Below are 23,631 nucleotides of genomic sequence, written 5' to 3'. Positions count from 1 at the left end.
CTTGGAAGATAGAATGCAGTTCAGGAGTTTGTTTCTCAGGAAGATGCTCTTCCATCTAGCACCATAAGCTGACTTCCTCCCAGCACGTGCCTTCCCAGCCATGTCTTTTGGTCATTATCTGCAGCAGGTTATCATCCACCTTCTGGTACATAAGAGAATGGCATTTTTCGGCATTTACCTTGAGACCTGCTGGCTGCTTTGCGTTGGTGTGGGATGTGCAGGAAGTGGAAGTGAACGTGTTCTCTGAGTGTGGTTTTGATTTGACATATAAATACCAAAGAGAGGCTGGGGGTGGCTGCTGTGAAAGTGAGGGGTATAGCCTACCTCAGCCAGTACACAGACTGTGCTTCCATCCCAGCTCCAGCCACACCTCAAGCTCCCCCGTGAGGCATGCATGTGATGGTAAAGAAGAACCCAGAGTCCAATATATTAAGCATACTTATTTACTTAATCTATACAGAATTGAGTAGATAAAATTTCAGATTCACATTAGTGAAAAATCTCTACAAAATGTTTTTGAAAAGCAAAACAAAGACTGCCTGTTCATTTATCATTTTTTCCTCATGAAAGCAGACATGGGTTGTAAAAATAAAGCAGTGTGTTTAGCACAAACTAGATTTCTGCATCACTTTTTTTCACAGTTATTTCCATCTACAGTTCAAAGAGGTAGATTTTCTGCAACACCTGAGAATTGAACTGTAACGTAACCAGGTGTAAGTATAATGAAAGAAAGGACAAAACATCAGCTACAGCCCTAACTTCCTTGTGTATGCATACACATAATTGGGTCTTGCATCAGTGTAATGCAGCTTTTTCGCAGTTTAATCATGGTGAAACCATCAGTCAGGCCCGAGTTGTGATGACCAGACACATGTATTTCAGGCTACATCCATTTCCAGCCCCGATTAAACAGTCCATGGTAGTGGAAGAAAGGCGTTCACACGAGTTTGCTTAAAACCCTACCTGAGCCAACTTGGCTGCAGACTGGCAGTGCAAGAGCCTGCTGTATGGCAGAGTGCTGAGCTCATCCATCCCTTAATATAAATCTGTATGTTTTAAAACAACACTCCTAAAGCAATGCAAGAAAAGGTACTGACTGGCTTCAGGAAGCAAAGTACAGCTCAACTTAGCCAAATGAAAAGTTGGTGCGATGAGGGTACATCATGGGTACAAAAACGATATCCCCATTTTAAAAGCCTTTACTTGGGGCATTCTGATTCATTTACAAATTAAGTAGGTAACAAATATATTGCTGTTCTATATATCTGCTGTGTCTCTAGAAGCCCTTTGAAGTATTCTTGCAGCAGGGTCCAAAAATCCACTCTTGCCTCCATATAGAACAAGCACTATAGAAGGGATTGTTAAAAGACACAAATGCCCCAATAATAAACTGTAAAAATAGAAAACTGCTCGTCCCACCTTGCCAAGGGTATGATGCATCTGACACAAAGGTTTTCACTTTCCCTCAGGAAAAAATCAATTCACGCTCAGTATTTGCTGAAAACCAGTTTTTGCACCAACTCTTGTTTAAACAGTTTGATTCTGCAAAGCAAGCCATCGAAATCACAAGTCTGAAACACTTCTTCCCAGTGTGTTTAAGCCTTACGGTCAGCACGATTAACATTTCAAAGCTCTGAGTCTAACCTACCCAACTCACTGCTACCTTCTTTCATTCCTGCTGGGCCACAAGCACAAAGCCTGCACACATCTACCACACCGCCAGCCTCCCATTTGCTCCACCAGGTAAGAAATGTCAGTTTCACACAGCTCCTCTCAGTGGTATGAGCTACAACACATTTATCAGGCCTTATACAACTTTACTCTCTTTAAGAGACAGCTACATTATTTCAATGTACATCACTACAGAAAAAGGATCAGGAGCTCAGTGCAGCCTGAACATTCAAGTAATTTAGCCACTAAACTGTTAAGGGCAACGAGGGTGGGAAGCTCATTGAGAGATGTGCTTGATTCAGAAACCCCCTCCCAAGTAAGTGCAAAGAACTTTAAGTACCAGAAAAGGCTACACATTTTCATCATCCTTACAACAGCAACCCAAACTAGACGGTACATACACATGAACTAAAGTTAAGGGCAGCATGTAATTATTTCACATATTAACCTTGCAAAAGGAAGTGTTGGTCCTAGTTTCTCTCAGAAAAGTCAAAATATGGACATCTGTTTTTTTGGGGTTTTTTTGTTTTTTTTTTTTTTCTTTTTAAAAGGAAAAGCCTAAATGGTTGAAGCTTCACAAGGAAACTTTGCTCGTGGCATGTTACCGTAACCATCTGAAATACCATCCCATCCCTCCCAAATAACCTAACTGGGGAGGCACCCTGCCAACTGGTACAGCACCCAGGTTGAGAGCGCAAGATCCTCCACGTATGCTTCAGGAGACGTACTCGAATGGATATGTTCAGTTACAACAGCATATGCTTACATGCAGTACATACACAGCTATTAAAACCCCTGTATGGTGGAGGCTTATGTCTTCTACACTTCAGGCAGTATATGTTTTCTTTTTTTCACAGCTCTTCTGATAATCCACAGAGATGCGTCCAGACAACGCTGGATTTCTCTAGGCAGCATAATCATATATGTTAGGGACACACTGCAGCTAAGGGGGAAAGAACGAGACCAACTTCTGTGCAACAGGATACCCAACTGCAAAACCCCACTCCACTGCCTTGCTGTACATTTTCTCTCACATTTGAATTTACCACGCTCACAGGTAGGGCAGACAGTCCGAAATAACCTTTACAACACAACCCTGAGAAGTCTGAAAAGAAGTTGTACACCCTGTTTCACCAGCTGCAAATTAACATTTTTCAAAGCTGTTTTGTTTTGTTGTTTTTTTTTCCCCATACCACAAAGTATATAAAATCCCTTAAAGGTACGTTTTTCTGTATTCTGGACCTTTTTCATTCATTATGTATGGAAAACATACAAGAGGGGAAAGCTGACACTTTTACTGGCCGCTAGACATCCTCATATAGATGAATTTAGGACAAATGGTAATCTTTAGTATATCGAGTGGCAACTCAATGAACAAAACCAGAATGCCTTTCCTTAAAGCAAAAAGTGACACTTTGTCACTGTTTCCCCTTACCGATGTTCTATCTGCACAGTCTTCAGTGACGGTGATTCGTGCCGTGGGGAGGAAATGCACATGCATCCTTTTATGGAAAAATATTTTCTTTTAAAAAATGAGGCAGATGTGCAACACAGTTGTGGAAAATTTATAGTTTAAGCTATTTAAAGCTGCTATGCAGCCTCCTGTACCACATAAGTCCAGTAGTTCTAAGAAAATACAGATATGGTAGAAAAAGTAAGAAAATTTTCACCACAAAACCAATAGTTACCACCAACAGAGAAAGTTATACACAAAATATATCTCTCAATACAGTGTTTACACTTCATTTTAGTCTACAGATTCAGTGCCAGGAACAGGACTTGTCAAGACAGTCTTTTCGGAACGATTTGCTGCGTGTGATTCAACGTTGGGCTGGATTCCTGCTTCTGTGTCAGTGGGACTTTCCAGCTCCTCGTGGGAATTGAGTGTACAGGACTGCAACACCTGCACAGCTAGATCCACATCTGCTTCTCTGAGAGAAACTTGCTCCTTAAGGACTTCCACCTTCTCATTCAGCTCGTTCCTTTCTGTCTGAAGAGCCCTGCATAGCTTCTCCAAACGCTCCAGTTTTATCTGAAAGCCCTTGTATTCTTTATCTCTTACTGTTTTCTGAGGAACAGAAAACAAACAAGTTTCATGATACAACTGTTTTTTTTTTTTTTGTTTTTTTTTTTTTAATTAATGGAAAAATCATTATTTAATCCTGAAAATGTTACTTCATCCGATAGGTCAAATCCTACATGAGAATACCTGACACTCCACTAGAGGTGGTTTTTCTGAGAGTGACAACAGATAACTCTCGAAACTTCACAAGAGCAATCTAACTACACAATGCTAACTAAGGGCTGAGTTATCAGCTAAGATGAAGTCTCACAGGGCTATCAATCAACCCAAATACTGATAACAACGGGGAAATATGGGAATGTAAGTGAGAAGTCAAGGAGGTGGTTGAGTCAACATCCCTGGATGTGTTTAAAAATCATTTTGGTTTGTTTGGATGTGGTGCTCAAGGACATGATTTCATGGAGGGTTGTTAGAGTTAGGGTATTATGGTTAGGCTGTGGTTGGACTTGATGATCTTTAGGTCTTTTCCAACCTGAGCAATTTTATGATTAAGTCTGTGATTCAGCAGCAGAACCCAGGTCAGAAAGTACCATATTCATAGCTCTCTAATCACCTCCTTAAAAGAAGGGAGAAAGATAAAGGCTTATAGCAGAACCTATACAGCAATTAGGGATATCCATCAGTTCAGTAAGATCGTATGTAACACATTTAAGATGGAATTCAGAAGTAAACAAGAAAAACTAAGAACAGTATTCTTACATATGTGTGAACAGCTCCTCTCCTGCTAGAATGCAATTAAGTAATGGCACCTTGTGACAGCAAAAACAGCAGCAGTGGAAGAAAATAAGTAATTCCTTACTTAGAGATTATTTCTTTCAGGTGCATCTTATGTATTTAGAACGAATCTCCACTGCAGCACTGACTGAACTTTGTTTAGCACATTAATATACTGTCAATCCACTCAACATACACGGTTTCATCATACACAGTACCCAACCAATCGTGGGCAAGGTGGGCAAAATTGAGCAAGGAAAGATGATGCTTCGTTGGCTTTTTTTTGTGCGCGCGATGAAAAGTTATCATCTAAATCCAAACTTATTTTCCACCATTTGTGGAGAATAGGACTGTACCATTACACACCAGGAAACTGGGGAGAGTCCAAGAGGAGTCTATAGTTTCTTCTATCTATTACTGAAACATATTAAGTTCTACAGAACACAGACTGCAGAGCAGCAATATTGCTGCTTAAAAGATGCAAACAATTACCTCTTCAGCCATCTGCAAAAGAGCCTTGTTGTTGTTCTCCCATTTTGTACGCCACACTATAGTTTCTTTTTCCAGTTTCTTGATCTTTTTGGTCATCTACAAAAGAATACAGGACTTGCTTCGGTAGCTTGTTTTGCAACACAGGTAAGTAGGTAGACACAAATAATTTGACTCTTCATAATGTTACTTTCAAAGTCTGGTTTGAACAAATTATGTTGTAGAAAAGTATTTCTGTGCAAAAGTAACCCTACAAATAGAGCCTGCTTTCACAGGAAACAAGCCTGATTCCCTAGAAGGAAACAGGTTAGTAACCACTGAGAGCAGCTAATGAAATTCTCAATAAAGAAGTTAAAATCATAAGCGCAGCAAACCAAACCTCCACGGCATGTCTTTCATAAAACTGACACTGGGACTCAGCCACATTAAAAACAACTCCACCACAGAACATTATTCGTTTCTCTTTCACAATAAGACAAATCCTTATCCCCTATCATTTTAAGCCTCAAAATAACACACATTTTCAGAAAGTAAACACTATTTTGAGATCTACAATGCACAGGACTAACAGCATGCGTTTTTATATTATTCTTTCTGATACTCGAAGTAATCCTATAAATACCTTCTCCATTTCTTGCCTGAAGGTTGTAAACAGTTCATTACTTTTTGCCATGGTAGTCTGGAATTCCTCAAATTTATCCATGTAGAGAGAAAGCTGTTGGTAAAGGGGCAGGAACATTAATAACAGCTGCATGCAAATACAGAAATATTCGTTAAGGTACAAGGGAAGATGAACACAGATGTTTTTGTTGTTTATTTATTGGAAAACTCTCTCTCATGCTATCCTGCAATTTTCTTCTGAGGAATATGCAGACTTTCTAAAAACATGCCATTCAAATTATACACAAGAGTAATATTCTAACGGGATAAAGAAAGGGATATCATGTTTAATTAAATGTTTCAAGTGTTTCACTGTATTTAGTCATTGCCAAAAAACTTGCTTCCCCACTGAGAAAAAAAAAATCCCAAAAACCCAACCTATGGACTTCAGTATAGAGGAAATTCAGCACATGGTAAGCAAAATTAAGCTCAGAAAAGACGCACCGTTCCACTTTAACCAGCCAAAGCTAACAACCAAGGCTGGGACAAAATAAACATGGCTGAGTCCAGAATTCAAGATATATATTCATAACCTACAAAATCAGGCCAGTGAACAAAAATTATGGGAAGTGAATATTGACAAGGCATTCATTCAATCATGAAAAGCCCTAGTTTAATAACTGAAGAACATTAATATTCAGTTATAGAAGAACTTCTTGCCCTGAACCACAAGGTCAGTCATAAGGACCAGCAAAATATGTTAACGAGCATAATTTTCCCCAAAAGGTTCTAACATGAAGCATGAAGCAAAAAATGCACTGTTATGAGCATGCAATTTGATGTTTGGAGAATACAGAAGTTCCAAATGCCAAGACCATTTACTAGTAGCTTTTTATCTCAAGTGTAAGAACTGAGATAACTGGCTGCATCAGTGGTTGTATGACCATAACATTCAGGGCACACATACTACATTTTCCTCAAAAAAATAAGAGAAAAATTCATAAAAGAAATGTCTCACTTTTGACCGGTGGATGATGACTCTATTCCTTTAATGCAACTGAACTTCCTAGCTCATCTAATTCTACAACAACATTTGCTGACCACAGAAAGCCATGAGTACACCCACTGTTACTATAAAAAGCAAAAAAAAAAAAAAAGCAAGAAAAAAAAAAGGCAGTGGGATTTTAAATAGAAGGTAACTTATTTGCAGATAAAACAAAATACTACATTTAAAGGAAACTATTCGGGACAAACAGCAAAAAAAAAAAAAAAACAACAACAACAAAACAAACACTGATGTCCAGATTCCTCCAGGCAAGGCCAACGCCAGTGGAGGGATGCACATATATTTTAACCATACACATATATACAATTCAAATCTAACTGCTTGGAAAAAAAAATAGGTAGAATACAGGGGAAAAAAATGGCCATGAAACAGCTTGCCAGGAGACTTAACAGAGAACTGGAAATTGAAGCAATAAGAAGCCTACAGTGAAAGCCCTATCTGCTGCTTTTCAGATGCTGCAATTTTAGCTGAACCTACCACTTTCCCTTGCCTTGTGGGCTGAGCTCAAATGTAGCCAGTGACTGCAAGTGATCCAGAACAGTAGTACAAAAACTGTGGCCCATCTCTCCACTTTCAGCAAGTAAACAACTAAAGATAGTATTTTCTGTGCAGGCTCAGCTTTAGGTTAAAAACTTTTAAAAACTACAAGGATAAACAAAACAATTCTTGCTTCCATTGCCCCACAGCAGCATGGAATGCAAACAGTAAGGAATAAGTCTTAAAGCCCACATGGCTAAAAATCCACAGGCACTCTACAATCCACTCTACATGAAGAGTCACAAGGGTTTCTCTGGACCAGAAAAGCTACAAAAATGATAAAATACCCTTCGAAGAGAGAAGTTTCAAAATAGGCAAAGAACAGTAAATAACCACAAAGAATGCACTGTATTATACTGCTGTTAATTTAAAAGAACACCAACTCCAGTGTTTTATTGTTTATAGTACTCTCCAAAGGACTTCAGCAGCAACTAGTGAATGTCTAATCTCTGCAGCTTATGCTATGTAATACACTACTGAGAAGTTACCTGACGAAAATAAAGTTTAAGATTTAATTAAAACACCAAGGATTTTTCAAAAAAAAAAACCAAAAAACACAAAAATCCTACATTGTAGCTGCTAAATGATAAGATGTATTTTTTTTTCCATGAGTTTGTTACATTTCACTACAGTCATAAAACTCCCAATATTTTTATTTTGGAAAACCTGTTATCAAAGAGTTTTCCATTTTTAAAAATACCTGTTGCTTCAGCTGTGCTTCCTGTTGCTTCATCTGTTCACATTTGTGTCTGGACTCAGTAGCTTCTTTTAGCAGCTAAAGAAAAGCAAGAGAAAAAAAGCATGTAAGGAAAATATGCCTAAGAATAGCTTAAAGAACTTCATCTATGATGAAAATGAACAAAGATTAATATCATCTAAGGGCCGTTCAATGACATTTCCTCACATGTACACTTTTTTGTCATTTTGTTTTTGTCACTTTAGTTATAACCACACCTCAATAGATATACAACTTAAAAGCATGTGTTGGCATACAGAAACTATTTCACTGAGACTTTTTTTTAGATAATAGTATGATAGAATTTATGTTTCTAGTTTGGTAGCAAAATTGATCTACTAAAATTATACAAGTACTTCATCAATGATCTATACGTAACTTATACCTCTTTCTAAACTTCTGTAATTTATTTTCCATCTTCACTTCTCCAGGTATTAATAGTACCTTTACAGATCAGTTCAAAACAATTGTGTCGATTTGAGAGCATTTTGTACATTGATTTTCATCAGCTTCAGATTCCAAAGTTATTTTTTAACGGTGTATATATACAGTCTAACAGTGGATGATCATTTTAAAATAGTCTAGGCAAAAGCCTTGCTTCTTCTGAAAACTCCATTAAAAGACAGCAACAAACTCGTAAGCCCTGTTTTTAATTGAAAGCTAACTAATTGAGAGACTGCAAGGAAACTGGAGTCTGGAGAAGAGGAGGCTCAGAGGAGACCTTATTGCACTCTACAACTTCCTAATGGGAGGTGGTGATGAGGAGGGGTTTGGCCTCTTCTCCCAGGCAACAAACAGGACCTGAGGAAGTGGCCACAAGCTGTACCAGAGGAGGCTTAGGTTAGACATAAGAAAAAACTTTTTCTCTCAGAGAGTGGTCAGGCACTGGAATGGCTGCCCAGGGAGGTGGTGGAGTCGCCATCCCAGGCAGTGTTCAAGAGGCGCCTGGATGAGGAGCTACGAGATATGGGTTAGTGCTTGTGGTAGCAGTGGTAATGGGAGGACGGTTGGATTAGATGATCTTGTAGGTCCTTTCCAACCTTGTGATTCTATAACTCCTAACTACCAATACAGAAATGAAATATCAGGCATAGTTTTGGGGACAGATGCTCTGACAAGCGTACATTTTATTCTGCTTTTGTTACACCCTATAGCATAAAAACTGAACTTATAACCACACGATAGCAAGGAAGTACCTGCGATATTTCAGAACAAAACATTATTGAATCCAGGACAAATTTAAGTGACATCGAGCCATTTACTAAGTAAATACAAACAGTAGCACTACTTGCCTGTGTACGTGGACATTAATATTGTACACATCATACACAGAGAACTTACACCTCAGTCCTGACACTGAAAAGCTATTCTAACTTTCAAAATACATTCCCAGTAGTTCAGTGTTAGCTGCCTTTGCTTTAAATCATGATAAGCCTGTTTTGATGTGCTGACATCTCCTTTTTAACACACACAGAATTCACTTACAAACTCTCTTTCTCGCTGATGTTTCTCCTCTGCTTCTTTAATAAGTTGGGTAGTTTGCTGGAGCTTGGCATCCACAAGTTGCTGCTGCAGTTCTTTATGCTTGAACACTTTATCAATATGCTAAAAAAACAAAAAACAAAAAACAAAAACAAACAAAAAAAAACACCAACCAAAAAGGCAACCTTTAGTCAAAGATAAACTGTACACAGGTCAAAGGTACATATATGTACACATATGGGGGAGAAACATTCTTGAGAAGTTTCATGTGAAAGAGCAGCAAACAATGGTTTTAAAACGCCTTTTTTCCCTCTGTCTCCTATAACTACACTTTTTTTTTTTGTCTTTTATAGAAGCCTATGTTAGAAGTACACTTAATAATCATTAGAATAACTTCACCACTTTGCACACTTTTAGATATGCTACAGCAATCTGCTCTTGCTTATAAAGCTTTTATATTACTTTGAATATTTCTTCTACAAGCTCTAGTTCCAAGAAATTAAAAAAAAAAACTCGAAACAAGAAAGGTTTGCAAACAGACTAGGCTGATGAAACTCCACAAAACAGTGAACAATTATACAGCCTTAATTCCAAACATACAGTTGCACAAAATAACTTGCTATCTTTTGCCTTCCCCAAATTATCTCATTTTATATATGTATTTATATAAATATTCCATGATCTTAAAAGATCAGGAACTGGATCTACAGTGAATTTTCTCACTGATCCAGATTAGAAAAAAAAAAAAAAAAAAAAAAAAAAAAAAGCCATATTCCAGCTCTCCTGTGCCAACTAAGAACTAACAGTGCTTAGTCTGGTTAGTTTATGTGTTGATTACAATTATGGCTAGCTCAGTGCTAAAATACAGTCATTTCCATAACTCCAGTCCAAATATATTCTTAAGGCAATATAGCTTAGGATGATTCAACACCAACAACAAGAACTACAATGTAGCTTGTAAAAAAGAATCTTCATGAAGTAACAGATACAAGATAATGACTACTGTTTCCTCTCACAATATAATGTGAAATTGCACTTTCAAGGAATTTAATATTAATGTGTACTCATGTTGAAAATAACTTTCCTAAGTTGTTTAGTCCAAATGCCCACCAAAACTAGAGACAACTTCAAAGTGATCAGGTTGTTCTGAATACTTTCAATGACAAAGAAAGTCTCCAGATCTCCAAACAACTTATTTCTGTTTGGGGACCTTGACAGTGAAACACTGTTTACGATGCTCTTTGAACACAGAGATGCAAAATGGAATGGCAGGAATGACAGGAATGGCAGACAGTGAGCCAAACAACCATGTCACTTTTCAAGGCAGTGGAGTAAAAAGAATATTCTTAAGTCATATATATGGTGGGTGTCAAGTAGTAGGGTTTTGGCCCCTTGAAATAATTACTGAATCCTTGTAAAGAACTAACAGAATCCCACCAGGAGCACAATGTAAGTACCTCTTCTCGCAAGGCATATTGCTCAATGAGCTTCTTCAGTTTTTCCCCCAGCTCAATGTTTTCCTGACGGAGCTTGGCGTTATGTATATCATGCTGTTCCAGTTGAGCCTGAATTTCATTCAGAGTAATCTGGAAATGTGCAGTTGCTTCTTTTCGCCTTTCCTCCTCTTCACGTGCTTGCTGGATGTTTTCTTCCTTTTATGAGAAATTATTAGAAAGTAATGATGCTCAAGCCAGACCATGTGCCTTTTCCATACATTTTAATCAGAAATGATGGCAGTAATTCACTTCTGTACAGTTTCAAGTTCTAAATTGTTAATACCACAATTGTTATATTATACTGATCTAGCCACATGAAGTATCTGGAAGTTCCAATGACTTTAGAGAACCTTGTTCTCATTCTTAGTGGCATTTCAAGATACTGCATACATACCTTTGCAAGAATAAGAATTAACTAAATGTTAAAAACAGAACTGACACTGTAATGCAATTTCCTACGCTGACTACAGATAAGAATCTCGTGGCTCTTCCATTTTACTCCTAGAAACTGTATTCTGACATAATTAAGCCTCTTTTCTTTCCTGACACATTGACATTTCATGCCGCTGTTATTTCAGTTGTGCTATTTTTTTCAGCAGTCATCACTACTGCTCCCAGAAATAAACATGATAAGACCACAGAGTACAAGTAATATGACCTACCAACCAGTTTAGAGAATAGTTCAAAGCCAGCTGAACTACCCTCATGTTCTTTACCTTAAAAATCAGGTACACGGGATAAAGCAGTAAGCGAAAAGCAGCAGGCTTAATTTTAAGCAATGATCAATAAGAAGGATCTTCACCACCACGCATCATAATTTATGCCAACAGACTAACCTTTAAAGTCTTGTTATGACGCTGAAGCTCCCGACACAGAGATTCCAGTTTGCTGCGTGCCAAAATGGCCTTGCTATGCTCGCTCTGCAAGTGGACTTTCTCCTTCACAACTTGTGCTTGCTTTTTCTGCAGTATCTTCATCTGCTTTTGAACATTTCGGCTCTCTTCCAACTAACATTAGAGTGCATGTGTGAAATAAACATAGCCAGGATTATCTCTATGCATGTACGAAAGCAGACTGAACACGTAAACATTTCAGATGAAAGCAAAGAAATCAAATAATTTCATTATCTGAACCTCTACCACTGATCTTAGAGAAACACCCAGCATCCTAAATATGTAAGGACAGAAGAGGAAAATACACACATTCCAACTTGACAAAGAGCACGGACCACAGACCTATTGACCGTGGGCTATCAGCCTGTGTTCAACTACAGGGGCAGGACTAGCCCTGAAAAAGGAGGATGCAGCAGATACAATTAAAAGCTGAGGCTGGCATTTCAGCAAGCCACAGTTCTTTCCGCTCTTATCTGTAAATTACACACAACTGTTTATCAAGCATGCCTTGTTTTTAACATCAAAAAGAAAACCATGAAACTGCCTTCTTGTCAGCAGGTGTTCCTACTGAAGCAAGAAGTAGTTGATAACATTTTGTAAAATGCTAAGTTACTTCAGAGAAAGGAACAGACACAACCAGCAGCTTTGACACAAATCAAGTCAAATTATTAAAGCTGCATAGCCCAGGCTTTGTTGACTTAGAAGATATGTAGCCTCAACCACGTGAAAAAAACTTTTGAAATCGTTTTCTTTATACTATTTGGATGACATTGCTAAACTTTGCATCAGGGCAGATCTACTTCAAAATCTACTCTATGAACATCCAGCAAATCGAAGAGTTTCTTGCAACAACACCTAGTTAAGAGCAAGTTCCATTGCATTTGATTTTTGGGCTCCCCAAGAAACCATATCATTTAGGGTTTGATCTACTGTAAAGGTATTAACAACATTAAGTGGAATACTGCTCCTTATCAGTGCCTCAGCCTCAGGACACCACAGGAAGAGAAGGCTGGCATTCAGGAACATCACCATGATGGAATACAACAACGGTTTTCTGAAAGAGCTCAAAATAATGCTAAAGCACAGAAGAAAGAATAAAGTTAAGGATCACCACAAAGCAGCAAATAAAGTCTGTATTTCACCTAGTTTGGAGCAAAGGAAATATTATGGCAATATTTTGGTACGCAAATATAAAAAGCCCTTTTCTTGGTTGAAAAAAAACACTAAGTGGCTCTACTGTCTGCATGCCTACGAAACTTCAGGCCTGTAAAAGTACACCAGTGAGACATATCACCAAGGATGCAAACCTTCCTGCGTCACAAACTGATCTTCTGATAAGATTCCAAAATAGGAAAAAAAATTGTGGAAGATCTTTTGCCAGGAGAGTGGCAGTCCTACCTTTATTGTACAGTCCTTTTCATGAGACACCACTGAAAAACCTGACAGTGAGCTTTAAAGATGATGAATCTTTAAAAAAAGAAAACAAGCATTGTAGGTGCACTGTCATAAACTGTCAGTTCAAACCTCTGCTGGCATTAAATCTGACACCTATGCCAGTGGTTCACCACCATGATCATGAAGGAAAGAATGCATCTTAAAAGGAGCACAACCAAATCAAAATGAACCTAAGGTAAACAGGGCACCACTAAATACTAACACTAAACTACTGTTACACCTGCATGAGCTCCCACCCGACTTCCCATGATGCTGAGAACTGCTAGAGAGAGCAACTGGTTCCCTAAGCTGGGGATTCTAACAACAGACTGCAGACCCTCTCCCATAAGAAGCAAAAAAAAAAAAAAATCACAACGTGAACAGGTCTGTCTTGATTGCCAAGCTACAGGAAGGAACTGATCATCATTTAGTCTAGCAGTTACTCAATTACTTAAACATCTTTCCTTCAACAAGAAAACTCAAAAAATAAAAATGGTGCAGACTGTTTTCTCTCAGAAGAATTATGGAATTCATCCTAACCTAGATCCTCATGCAGGCCATCATCTCTGACTTGACATGAGAGCTGTCTGCTCAAATAGAAAGGGCACCACATGCACAGACAATTGTTTATAAAATCCAACACATTTATTGTATTTTCTCTCAATATCCTTGAGTTGTACTACAGAATGGTTATTGTTTCTCATTTAGAGGAAAGTGATTTCTTAGAGAAGTTGTTAGTTTTGAAGGAAATTCACTCACGTGAACAAAGAACACACACGTGAGACCAAGAAAAAACTAAGCAAAAACATGTCAGACCTCTGAGGAGAACTCTGGATTTGGGGAAAAAAAAAAAAGAAAAAAAAAAGAGCTAACCAACACGTATTCTTAAATAGTTATTGCTTCTGTGACTAGAAAGTTTCTGTACTAGCTCATTAGCAAAGCTCTGCAGACATCAATACTCTCAAAAGAAATACAGTTTATTTCAGAAGTTCTGTCATGTTGTGCAGCCATTATGTTTATTACGCAGCCATTTTCAGAAATGTTTCCACACATACTACACCTGACAACAAGAGAAAGCAAGCCTTGTGTTTTTTAAGCTACTCAGCCATTTGCTTTTACTTTCATTTTGCAGCTACAAATATGGTGGAAAAAAACATGCAGGTGTTATTTCCATTCTTGGCTGTCCCCATATCTCAAGATGAACAAGTGCAGCATTTTTCATCTCCAGACACATTCCAGAAAGACAACTTATGACCCAATAATCCACCCAATTTTGTCATCAATTACTTTAGAGATTAAGCTGTTCTGTGTTATTTAGAGTAGGAATGCACTCTACGATCAGTAACTGAATGTGCTCTCATGAAACCATGACACGTGTTCTGCCTTTTTGATCTGTTACTGAAGAAATCTGTATGTATGATCACAGAGCAAAATTACACCTTCCAATTCTACCTTCAATCTCTAAGAAGTTAAGCAGAACTAATTTATTTCAAGTCCTTGGCAAAGTATGTTTTTTCTCGTTATGCTAAAATGCAGATGTAACCTAGGAAAATACTGTCTTCCAAAAGAAAAATCATTCTGTTAATCCTAGTGTTATGATTCAGTACAAGGTTGTCAAAAAGCTATAATCTAGTTTACCTTTAGTTTTAGACAGTCTTGCAGAAAGGAAAAGACTAAACACAAGCTCTGCTGGAACAATATTCACGAGAAGCCTGTGTGTTCATTTCTGCCTGCCAACACTGTGAAACATTCAAAATCATTAACCATCCTGTATTAGAAGTTCTTGCATTCCACCGTTAACACATGAATAACTCTTGCTATCTTTACAAATTACTTACCAGATCAGCATACTTTTTGCACAAAGCTGCCAACTTTTCCTCTGGGGTAGAAAGCGTGTTCAAAGCTTGCATTAATAATAGTACTTCTTTTCCTATTAAAAGAAGGAAATACGACCTTATTGAGGAGGAAAAAAAACTTACCAGAACAGCAGCTTGTCTTTAAAAGTAAAATGCAGAAGTGCGAGAAACTAGTGTGACTTAAGCTGTTTTCTGGTTTGATAGCTGCATAATGGGAAGTCATCACAGTACGAATCATTTTACTTGACTGTATGCCATTACACAACTTGGATAGCAAAAGTTACTTCAATATTAAAACCACAAAAATATTTTTGTTTGCCTTGCAACAGGAAAGAAAAAGTTGAATTAATTTAAAAGGTTGAAGTTTAGCTACTAAAAGATATTCACAAAAGTGCTTTTAATATGCCTTTGGAATTCAAACACCAGCAGTGAGAGCACTAAAGACTGCAATCACAAATTTAAAAATTAATCCAACAACCAGGAAGTTAAAAAGCTAATTAGTAATGACAGAAAAAAAAAAACAACAAACAAAAAATCCTGCTGTAAAAACAGCAATATCAGCAGAGAGACTCTTACATACGCATTGAGAACTGTTTTTTCCTAAGTAAAAGTATACATTCTGTTGTCCTTAAAGTATTCTACGTGGTTCTGGTTACAAAATAAAGATGAGACAGAACACACCTAAAGTTTTCTCTTTGTGCTTTTCGCTCTCTGGATCTTGTTGGCCATCAGGTGGATCAGTACGGGTTTCCTCTCTTCCAGGAGTCTCCTCACGAGACTCCTGAGAGCAGCACGTGGACCCCGGGAGCTTTCTGTTCTTTGTGATATACTCAGTTCCTTCCAATGTGTCCGTGTTTTCCAGGCCGTCACAGTTGGGCTGCGTATGCTGTAACACTGTGTTAGACAATTCATTGCACCTGCTGTTCAGCAGCTGATCCTGGTTATTCATTCCCGTCTCCTGGGATCCAGCTTCTTCCATTGCACCAACAACCAACTTGAGGAGTGAAAGGAAAAAGCAGAGATCAACAATCAAGCAGTGTATTTAAAATGGAAACTTCCACTTCTACGTGGCATGGGCAAAAAAAAAAAAAATGAGTGAAAGTCCATTGTCATTCATGTTGATCAAGGTGATACTTACTGCCATATATAAATAAACATCAACAGAATAAGCCTAAGGAACAATGAAGAAAACAGCACAACAGTCCAAAATACTACTTTTCCTACTATTAGCAATTTCAGTACATCGTCACCACAAAAACATTTACATGGAGATATGCTTGTGAAGCTCCAAAACAAATGTGACATCATCTGAGTTATTAAATCACTCAAACTTAACTGAAAATATTTCTCCATAACACTTCTTAAAAGTGTATCTCAAAAATCAATAATAAATGTAGGAAATATTATGCACGTAGAAAAATAGGATTGAGAAATTGAAATAAGGATGTATCATGATTAAGTACTGCTTTATTACATACTAGGCTCAGAGAACTGAAAGATAGCAGTTTTAAAATCATTCAAGAGCTGTACCGAAAGAAAGGTCAAGAAATTCATAGAAACACATTTCCTCAAGGATAAGAGCTTAACCTACTTCAATCAGACATGACTGACATCTTATGATTGGAGAGAACCCGTATAACAAGAACGATAAGCAGGACTAGGAGCACATTCATTTTCAAAATATTGAAATTCACCCCCATTGAATCATCCCCAAAAGCTTTAAAAGTTACAGAACCAGGTCTTGTTTATGTGCAGTGATGTTGTTTAAGCACAAATGAATTTCAGGTTATGTTTTACTGTTAAAAATAATGTTAATGTCTAACACCAGGAATTGGCACTGGGTTGTACATTCTGCATGGATGGACCATCTTCCTGTTCAAAAGCAAGTAGCCAACATCAAAGGAACACAGCCAACACTAATAATATACTTCAAGATACAGTCCAAATCCCATTTTCTTTAGCAGGCTTCAAGTAATTTGAAATCATTAAACAAACATGCATACATATTGTATGCATATATATTTTACATACTGTAAAAAAACACATGCATGACAGCTTAGTTGTTCGCTACAATCAAAGCAAGTCCCCTACATTAGACCTTATCTCAAGGTAAATTCATTCTTGTGAAGATGGAATTAAAGCTATACATTTCAGGAAGGCCAATAAGTTTTGCAAATGTAAATAATCTGTACAGACATTAAGCAGCAACTTCTGACTTATCAAAGATTTTCACTTTGCACTGCTCTCTAGAAGTGTAGGAAGCACTATGGACAAAGACTGCAGCTTTATCTTCTTCCAGTCATGCCAGACAGTGTGCTTGATGAAAGCTTCCAAAGGTAATAAATACATGGACAGAATTGCTGTAATCAGTGATCAATCCCAAGGTTTTTCTCAGAGCTCTAAAATATGCTCTTTCCTCAGATTGTCTTAAGCCATGAGACCTCCTATGCATGGGAAAGGCTCACTACTCCAAGTTCAGCAAACGAGAGCTTCTTCCTAAAAACAGTATGAGATATGAAACACGTACAGCTCATTCAAACTTTGTGAAATTAATTTTGTACAAATGGTTAAAAACAGAGCACGGGGCTTCTTTAAGAAACACAATTTGTCCAGAAGCCGAATACAGAGTACTACAGGGCTCACGTTACACTGGCAAAGCAGGAAAGTTCAGAGCATGAAACTGAGGCAGAACTGCAGTACCAACAACAGCTGAAATGTGCTGTTTTTCCCCATTATGCGGGATGTCAGCTTCTAGCTCAGATTCCTGACCCTCAGAAGCCTGGCAAGCAGTAGGAGAAGCCTGCCCCAACCTCAAGAGTTTCTGGGCAGAGGCAGCATTTTCAGGCTTTCTGAAATTCATGAAGAGACTCGGGAATTTCTTTTAGAAAGCGGAGCACAGAAGCACCCCGCGCTCCAACAGGCAGCAGGTAGGCCTGGCTGGCACACAGCGAGCAGCAGCAGCGCCCAGGCAGCGCTCTTGCAATCACTCCTCATTCCCCTCTTTCAGACCACCTCCCTGTTGTGCTGAGAGCAGCGTTTGTGCAACTTGTTCTAACAAAGCTTATAGCCAGATCAGTCCCTCGGCCCAGTTCACTGCACAGCAATAGGCCATTCTGCCAACCGCACACAAGAGCTCGCGATGGCTGGAAATCAGCCAAGACGCGAGAGACGCTAAAAAAAGGTCGGCCTGATCACAGCCGGCGCGTGAGGATCTGAGCCAAAAATACCTCATCCTAACCACAGAAGTGCAGGTAGCATGGACTCCTGCAGTTCTAGAGCACCGTCAGCAAGAAGGCGTCCACGAGAAGCTATTTTCATCCATGAAAACTCCTTCTTCTACTGAGGAAAAGTGAAAAGCTACTGGCAGGGGCACATATGTGGCCAGGGACTGAAAAACACCCACTCTGCTAGCACACTGCCTCAGTACCTTACATATCCCTCATTTCTGAGCTGGCGTTTATACGCATGTTCCAAAGCACCTGGCAGCTTTGCTGAGTGAACACCTCATTAATTCAGCAGAGCTTTTTCTAGAAGTCAAATTAGGTGTCAGCCCAATTCTTTACTGACAATAATAATCCTTCAATTCCGGGAGCTTCTCTATTCTTGGATAAAGGAAAAAAAAAAGCCATGAGGCCATCAGATTCATTCTCCCAAGTCTAGCAGAGAAGGTAGCAGTCACCCCCAGAAAACTGAGGATCAAGATTGGTGTGCATGTGCCCTGTACATTTCAAATAGACTTCAAAATAATAGCATGACATTTCCAATAATGAAAGAAAGCAACTATTGAGCTTTTCAAGCTTTTCTTGGTTTTCCAATGAACGTGGAACAAATTGAATCTTACTGACAAGCAAGCATGCTTCATCCAAAGCTGAAGCACAGCATGGCAGGAAACCATTTTGGTATTAATACTCAATTTTCTTGGCTTAAATATAATTAGGAACTGGTGATGATGGGCTAGAATAGGTTAGAGAAAGGGTTCTAGCAGCAATACCAACAACTTGATTGATTACATACAAGACTAAGTAAAAAACAAGTTCAAATCCCATCAAATTGACATTCATAAATCCTAGTAGGACTGACAGCAATGGGGCAACACAGACAAACTCTAATGTGTTTAACCTAAATTAGAAAGTGTTTATTTTTCATTTTAAGCACCGAGGAGTCTATTACTGCCTGACAGGTGCCACAAATGCTAACAGCTAGATGACCTCCTGATAATGATTAACAACATTTTCACTTCAGCGTTGCAAGCTGTCACTTCAGAGAGTAGATACCCAACATTTTGGCTTTCCTGGGCCACACTGAGAGAAGAGGAATCATGTTGGGCCACATATTAAATACAATACACAGTCCATGCATGTAAGTTAAACTTCTAATAGTTTTAAATTAAAAAAAAAAAACAACAACAACGAAAACATAAGACTTGGGGGTTGGACATGCATGCTTTAGATCTGCAGCAGCCTTTTTACACTCTGCTCTTCAGACACAAAGTACAAATAATTTCAGATTTGGTTGAAGTATATAAGTAACAACTGCCACGTTGAGAATGTTATGGTCTACACTGTATAAGTATTGCTAAAATTGTCCCTCTTACTGAAGGAATGGACAGAACAACCCAAACCATTACCTTTTTCCCTCCAAAATTCATGCTAATCAGACGAGTGAACTTCTCAGTTTAACATTCCAGCCAGAACAGAGCACTTCCAACAGTGCATTGTATAATAGTGCTGATTCAGTACTGACTGCATAAAAACAAAACAAATCCACCCCACCAAAACCCAGCTACTGAAATTACTACTACATTTTTAGCTGCTACCACGGTCACTCAGGTTACAGCCAGCTTCCAAGCAGATTTAATGACACACGGATTATAATTTGAAAGACCTGAGTAAGACTGTATACCTAAAGACTTTCAGTAAGAAAAGAACATCCTGCACAACAGATGCAGGACTTTATACTGCAATATTTCAAAAGTATTTAGCAAAATTTAAAACTCCTCCGTTACAAGTAAAATACCTGCTACATATGTAGCTGTGAATCCAGCTATTACAAACACTGATATTTCAGAATAAGCACAACCATCTTTAAGACATTTAAGACAGGGCTAGGCAGCTTGAGGATGCCTGCAGGAAGAATATTCCTAACAGCACTCCTGCTGAAAAACCCCAGAGTTTCAGGTCAGCAGCCTGCTCTGTTCTCTCAACTCACGCCTTGATCAAGCAGGTGCGTATCAGAAAGACTCTACCTTGCTTTGCACCTAAAAGGTGAGAGCACAAAGACAGGCACCCTACTTATGAAACTGCCTATGATCACAAGGCATTAAGCCAGTGTTATTCTATGTCAAATTCTATGTTGCCACTGCAGTAACATTCCCTACTTGAGAAGGCCTACACTGAGCCTATCCTACCATGGGCAAACATAATGTGGGCAGATCCTTTTCTGTTCCAGTACCTACGAAGTACCATGTTGTTCTATCTAAAAATACTCTGTGCATATTGTTGGGTACTAACCTACCTATACTTTGCATCTCTGTACCTCTTAATAACAGATCCTAATTAGCAGCTGTCATAACTTCCTGTTTCTCCTAAACGTTAGCAAAGCACCCGAAAAAAATAAACAACCAGAGCATTTCCTACATTCCCCATAGCAACGGATGGTCCATAATGTAAGAAGGCCTTTACAACCTCTGCCTTCAGAGCTGTTAATGCTTTTCAAAAACATCCCAGAAGCTTCAAGAAGAACATATGCACATAACCAACCAATTACACTAAAATCTTGTGCCAACAAGTATAGCACTTTAACCTAAGGGTTTACAGAGCAGAACAAGCTTTAGGCTTCTACCATCCCAGCATTTCACTTTTACTTGCTAACACACCAAAACTCAATTTGAAAACACATATAATAGATTTCTGCTCACCATAGATACTCAAGACAACTTCACTTAACATAACTGGACTGTGCTAAAAATCAGTTTAAAGTCACTTTGGGTGGTAATTTTTTTTTTTTTTCCCCTCCCAGAAAAAATAGCTTTTTGGTATGCCACAAAATTGTAGCTTGAATTTTACAGCAGGTGCACCTTCCAGCATCCACTGTTCTAGCATCCAAGTGCTCTTGTGACCACGAGACTAGTTTATTAAGTTCGCTTCTCCACGTCATATTTCTGGATGCTATGTTCACTAACCTAAATAGCCACGCAGTTTAATTACAACTTTCTGAGAAAAATGATGGCCTCTGAGGCGGCTTCCCCTCTGAACAGGGATCTCAGCTGTGAGGTCATAAAGTCATTTCCAACAAGTACTTCACCCTGCCCTGTCATTACACTGAGAGTGATGCTCTCAGCACTCCTTTATCTGCCTTCAGAACATTGGACTGAGGCCTCCACCTCAGTGTTACTCATCATCACTGCAAGGTGAGGTGTCCCAGCACAGCAGGAGGAACGTTAAGAAACAAATTCTTGAACGACAATATTTTCTCTTCATAAATATTAGAAGTACTGTGTTATTTCTCTTCATAAATATTAGAAGTACTATGTTACTAGTGCTGTTGGCCTTACATTTAAGCCTTTAATATTGGCTCAGGCACTTAGATTTTCTCATACCTCTGCTCAAGGTCCTTGTTTTGGTGCCCTTTCCATTCTTCCTGCATTCTCTCTCAGTGGCCTTGACACACAGAACTCCAGCTTTCAAAGATAGCTTTTTTATTTCATAGAATCACTAAGGTTGGAAAAAGACGTCCAAGGTCATCTAGTTCAACAATCAAACCATCACACCATGCCCACTGACCGTGTCCCTCAGTGTCACATCTACACGTTTCCTGAGCACCTCCAGGGACAGTGACTCCACCACCACCCTGGGCAGCCTGTGCTTCTCCACTCTTTCTGAGAAGAAATTTTTCCTTATATCCAACCTGAATCTCCTGGCACAGCTTGAAGTCATTCCCTGTCACCCTATTGATGTTACCTGGGAGAAGAGGCCAACCCCCACCTCACCACAACCTCCTTTCAGGCAGTTGTAGAGAGTGATAAGGTCTCCCCTGAGCCTCCTCCAGACTGAACAATGCCAGTTCCCTCAGCTGCTTCCCATAAAACTTTTGCTCCAGACCCCCATAGCTTTGTTGCCCTTCTCTGGACACACTCCACGGCCTCAATATTGATTTACCACAAGAGTGGATTTGTATCCTTTCTTCCGGTGCTCTGAAAGCACTATTTTGGTTAAAAAAAAAACCAAACAACAACAACAAAAACCGACACGAGAAAACACTTCCTGTAGCTCTAACAAAATTCTCACTGCTGGAACCCAAGGCCTATATGCAAATCGTACAGAGCATGCTGCTGCACGTGTCACCAGTGCTTTTTAATGCAAGCACCTAAGACAGGTGTTAATTTAAAAAATATTTAATAAATACAGCGTGAATCACTTCCCACAGAGATGCTTCACTTCCTTCTTACTCTAAATTGTTTTTCTGTCATCTGCACTTCTGCAGAAAGCTGGCGGACAAGTTCTTAAGTCCCAAGAAAGCACAGCACAAGGAACCTACAAAGAAAGACACTCCAACAGGGGGAATACACCTGCAAGAGACTGTCAGACGACTTTTAGTTCTTGAAAGATACTCGAAGTAGAAATTACCCAATACTCCCTGCTATGTTTCAAGGGGGTTGAGTTCTACTCCGTACCGCCGTGCGAATTAAGCGATGCTGCGATTTCCGATAACGAGGGCAGGGCTAAACAAGCCACCTGCCTCCTCGCGGACCAAAGCCACGCATCCCTTCAGAGCAAAGATCTCTGGGGAAGGGGCGGGGGGCACAGCCTCCGACCGGTACCGGCTCCACCACGTGCTGCCAGCGGCCCCCGCGCGCGGGTAGGCGGCGCCCCGCCTCCGTCCGCGGAACAGCCGGGGGGGCGCCGAGAAACCCCGCCCCGCGAGCCCGGCGCGGCGCCCCCCGGGGACGCGCGGCCTCCCGAGAGCGGCACCGCCCCCACAGCCAGAGCGCCGCGGAGCGCGGAGGCCGCGTGGGGCCGGAGAGCGAGGCGCCGCGAGCCGGCGGGGGCAGAACGGAGCGCTCCCCGCCGCGCCGCTCTCACCTCCGGGCTGCCGCTGGCGCCCGCCACCGCCTCCTCGCCTCCCCGACCCTGACTGTGGCGCCGGTTCCGTCCCGCCGCGCCGCCGCCGCCGCCGCCGCTGCCTCCTCCCCGCGCTGCCTCCGCTCCGCGCGTCGCCATGATGTGACGGCAGCATCCAAACAAGCTGCTCGGCCGAGCGCACCGGAAGCTCTCCCGGACGCCCGCCCCTTTTCCGCCGACAGCCAATCGCCGCGCCGCTCTCCGCCACACGTGGGAGGTTCGCGCCCTCCCTGCTCCCCCCGGCCCGAGCGCGGCTCTCTCCCCCGGCAGCGATGGGGCTCCCCGAAGCGAGCGGACTGCGCTTCCCGGCGTGCTCCTCGCCAGGGGCCGAGCACGGCATACCCGGAGCGGCCGTCTGGTCCGCCGTCGGGAACTCTGGGAGACGCAGTCTTAGCGGTGCACCGAAGCCCCTCGCGGGACGGCGGGAGGCCGCTGAAGCTCGCAGCGCGGTTGC

The 23,631-nt window shown here is 40.2% G+C and overlaps 1 protein-coding gene across 2 annotated transcripts; it reads right to left on the bottom strand.

Moving 5' to 3' along the window:
* Positions 1–427: 427 nt before the first annotated feature.
* Positions 428–23,631, bottom strand: TXLNG (taxilin gamma). 2 transcript variants are annotated; one of them, XM_052673964.1, is made up of 10 exons: positions 23,520–23,631; positions 15,739–16,051; positions 15,040–15,131; positions 11,711–11,881; positions 10,836–11,030; positions 9,382–9,501; positions 7,861–7,935; positions 5,580–5,672; positions 4,961–5,056; positions 428–3,739 (listed from the first exon to the last, which is right to left on the bottom strand). In XM_052673964.1, the coding sequence occupies exons 2-10, from the start codon at positions 16,034–16,036 to the stop codon at positions 3,419–3,421; spliced, it is 1,461 nt and encodes a 486-aa protein (XP_052529924.1). In that variant the 5' UTR covers positions 16,037–16,051; positions 23,520–23,631; the 3' UTR covers positions 428–3,418. The 2 variants fall into 2 exon arrangements, with proteins under 2 accessions (XP_052529924.1, XP_052529923.1); XM_052673963.1 differs by lacking the exon at positions 23,520–23,631 and adding an exon at positions 23,139–23,295.

This window comes from Tympanuchus pallidicinctus, unplaced genomic scaffold (assembly GCF_026119805.1).
Source record: "Tympanuchus pallidicinctus isolate F22 unplaced genomic scaffold, pur_lepc_1.0 scaffold14, whole genome shotgun sequence".
NCBI classification, from domain to species: domain Eukaryota; kingdom Metazoa; phylum Chordata; class Aves; order Galliformes; family Phasianidae; genus Tympanuchus; species Tympanuchus pallidicinctus.
The sequence above is the reverse complement of the archived record's forward strand: the minus strand, read 5'-3'. Positions and strand labels throughout refer to the sequence as shown.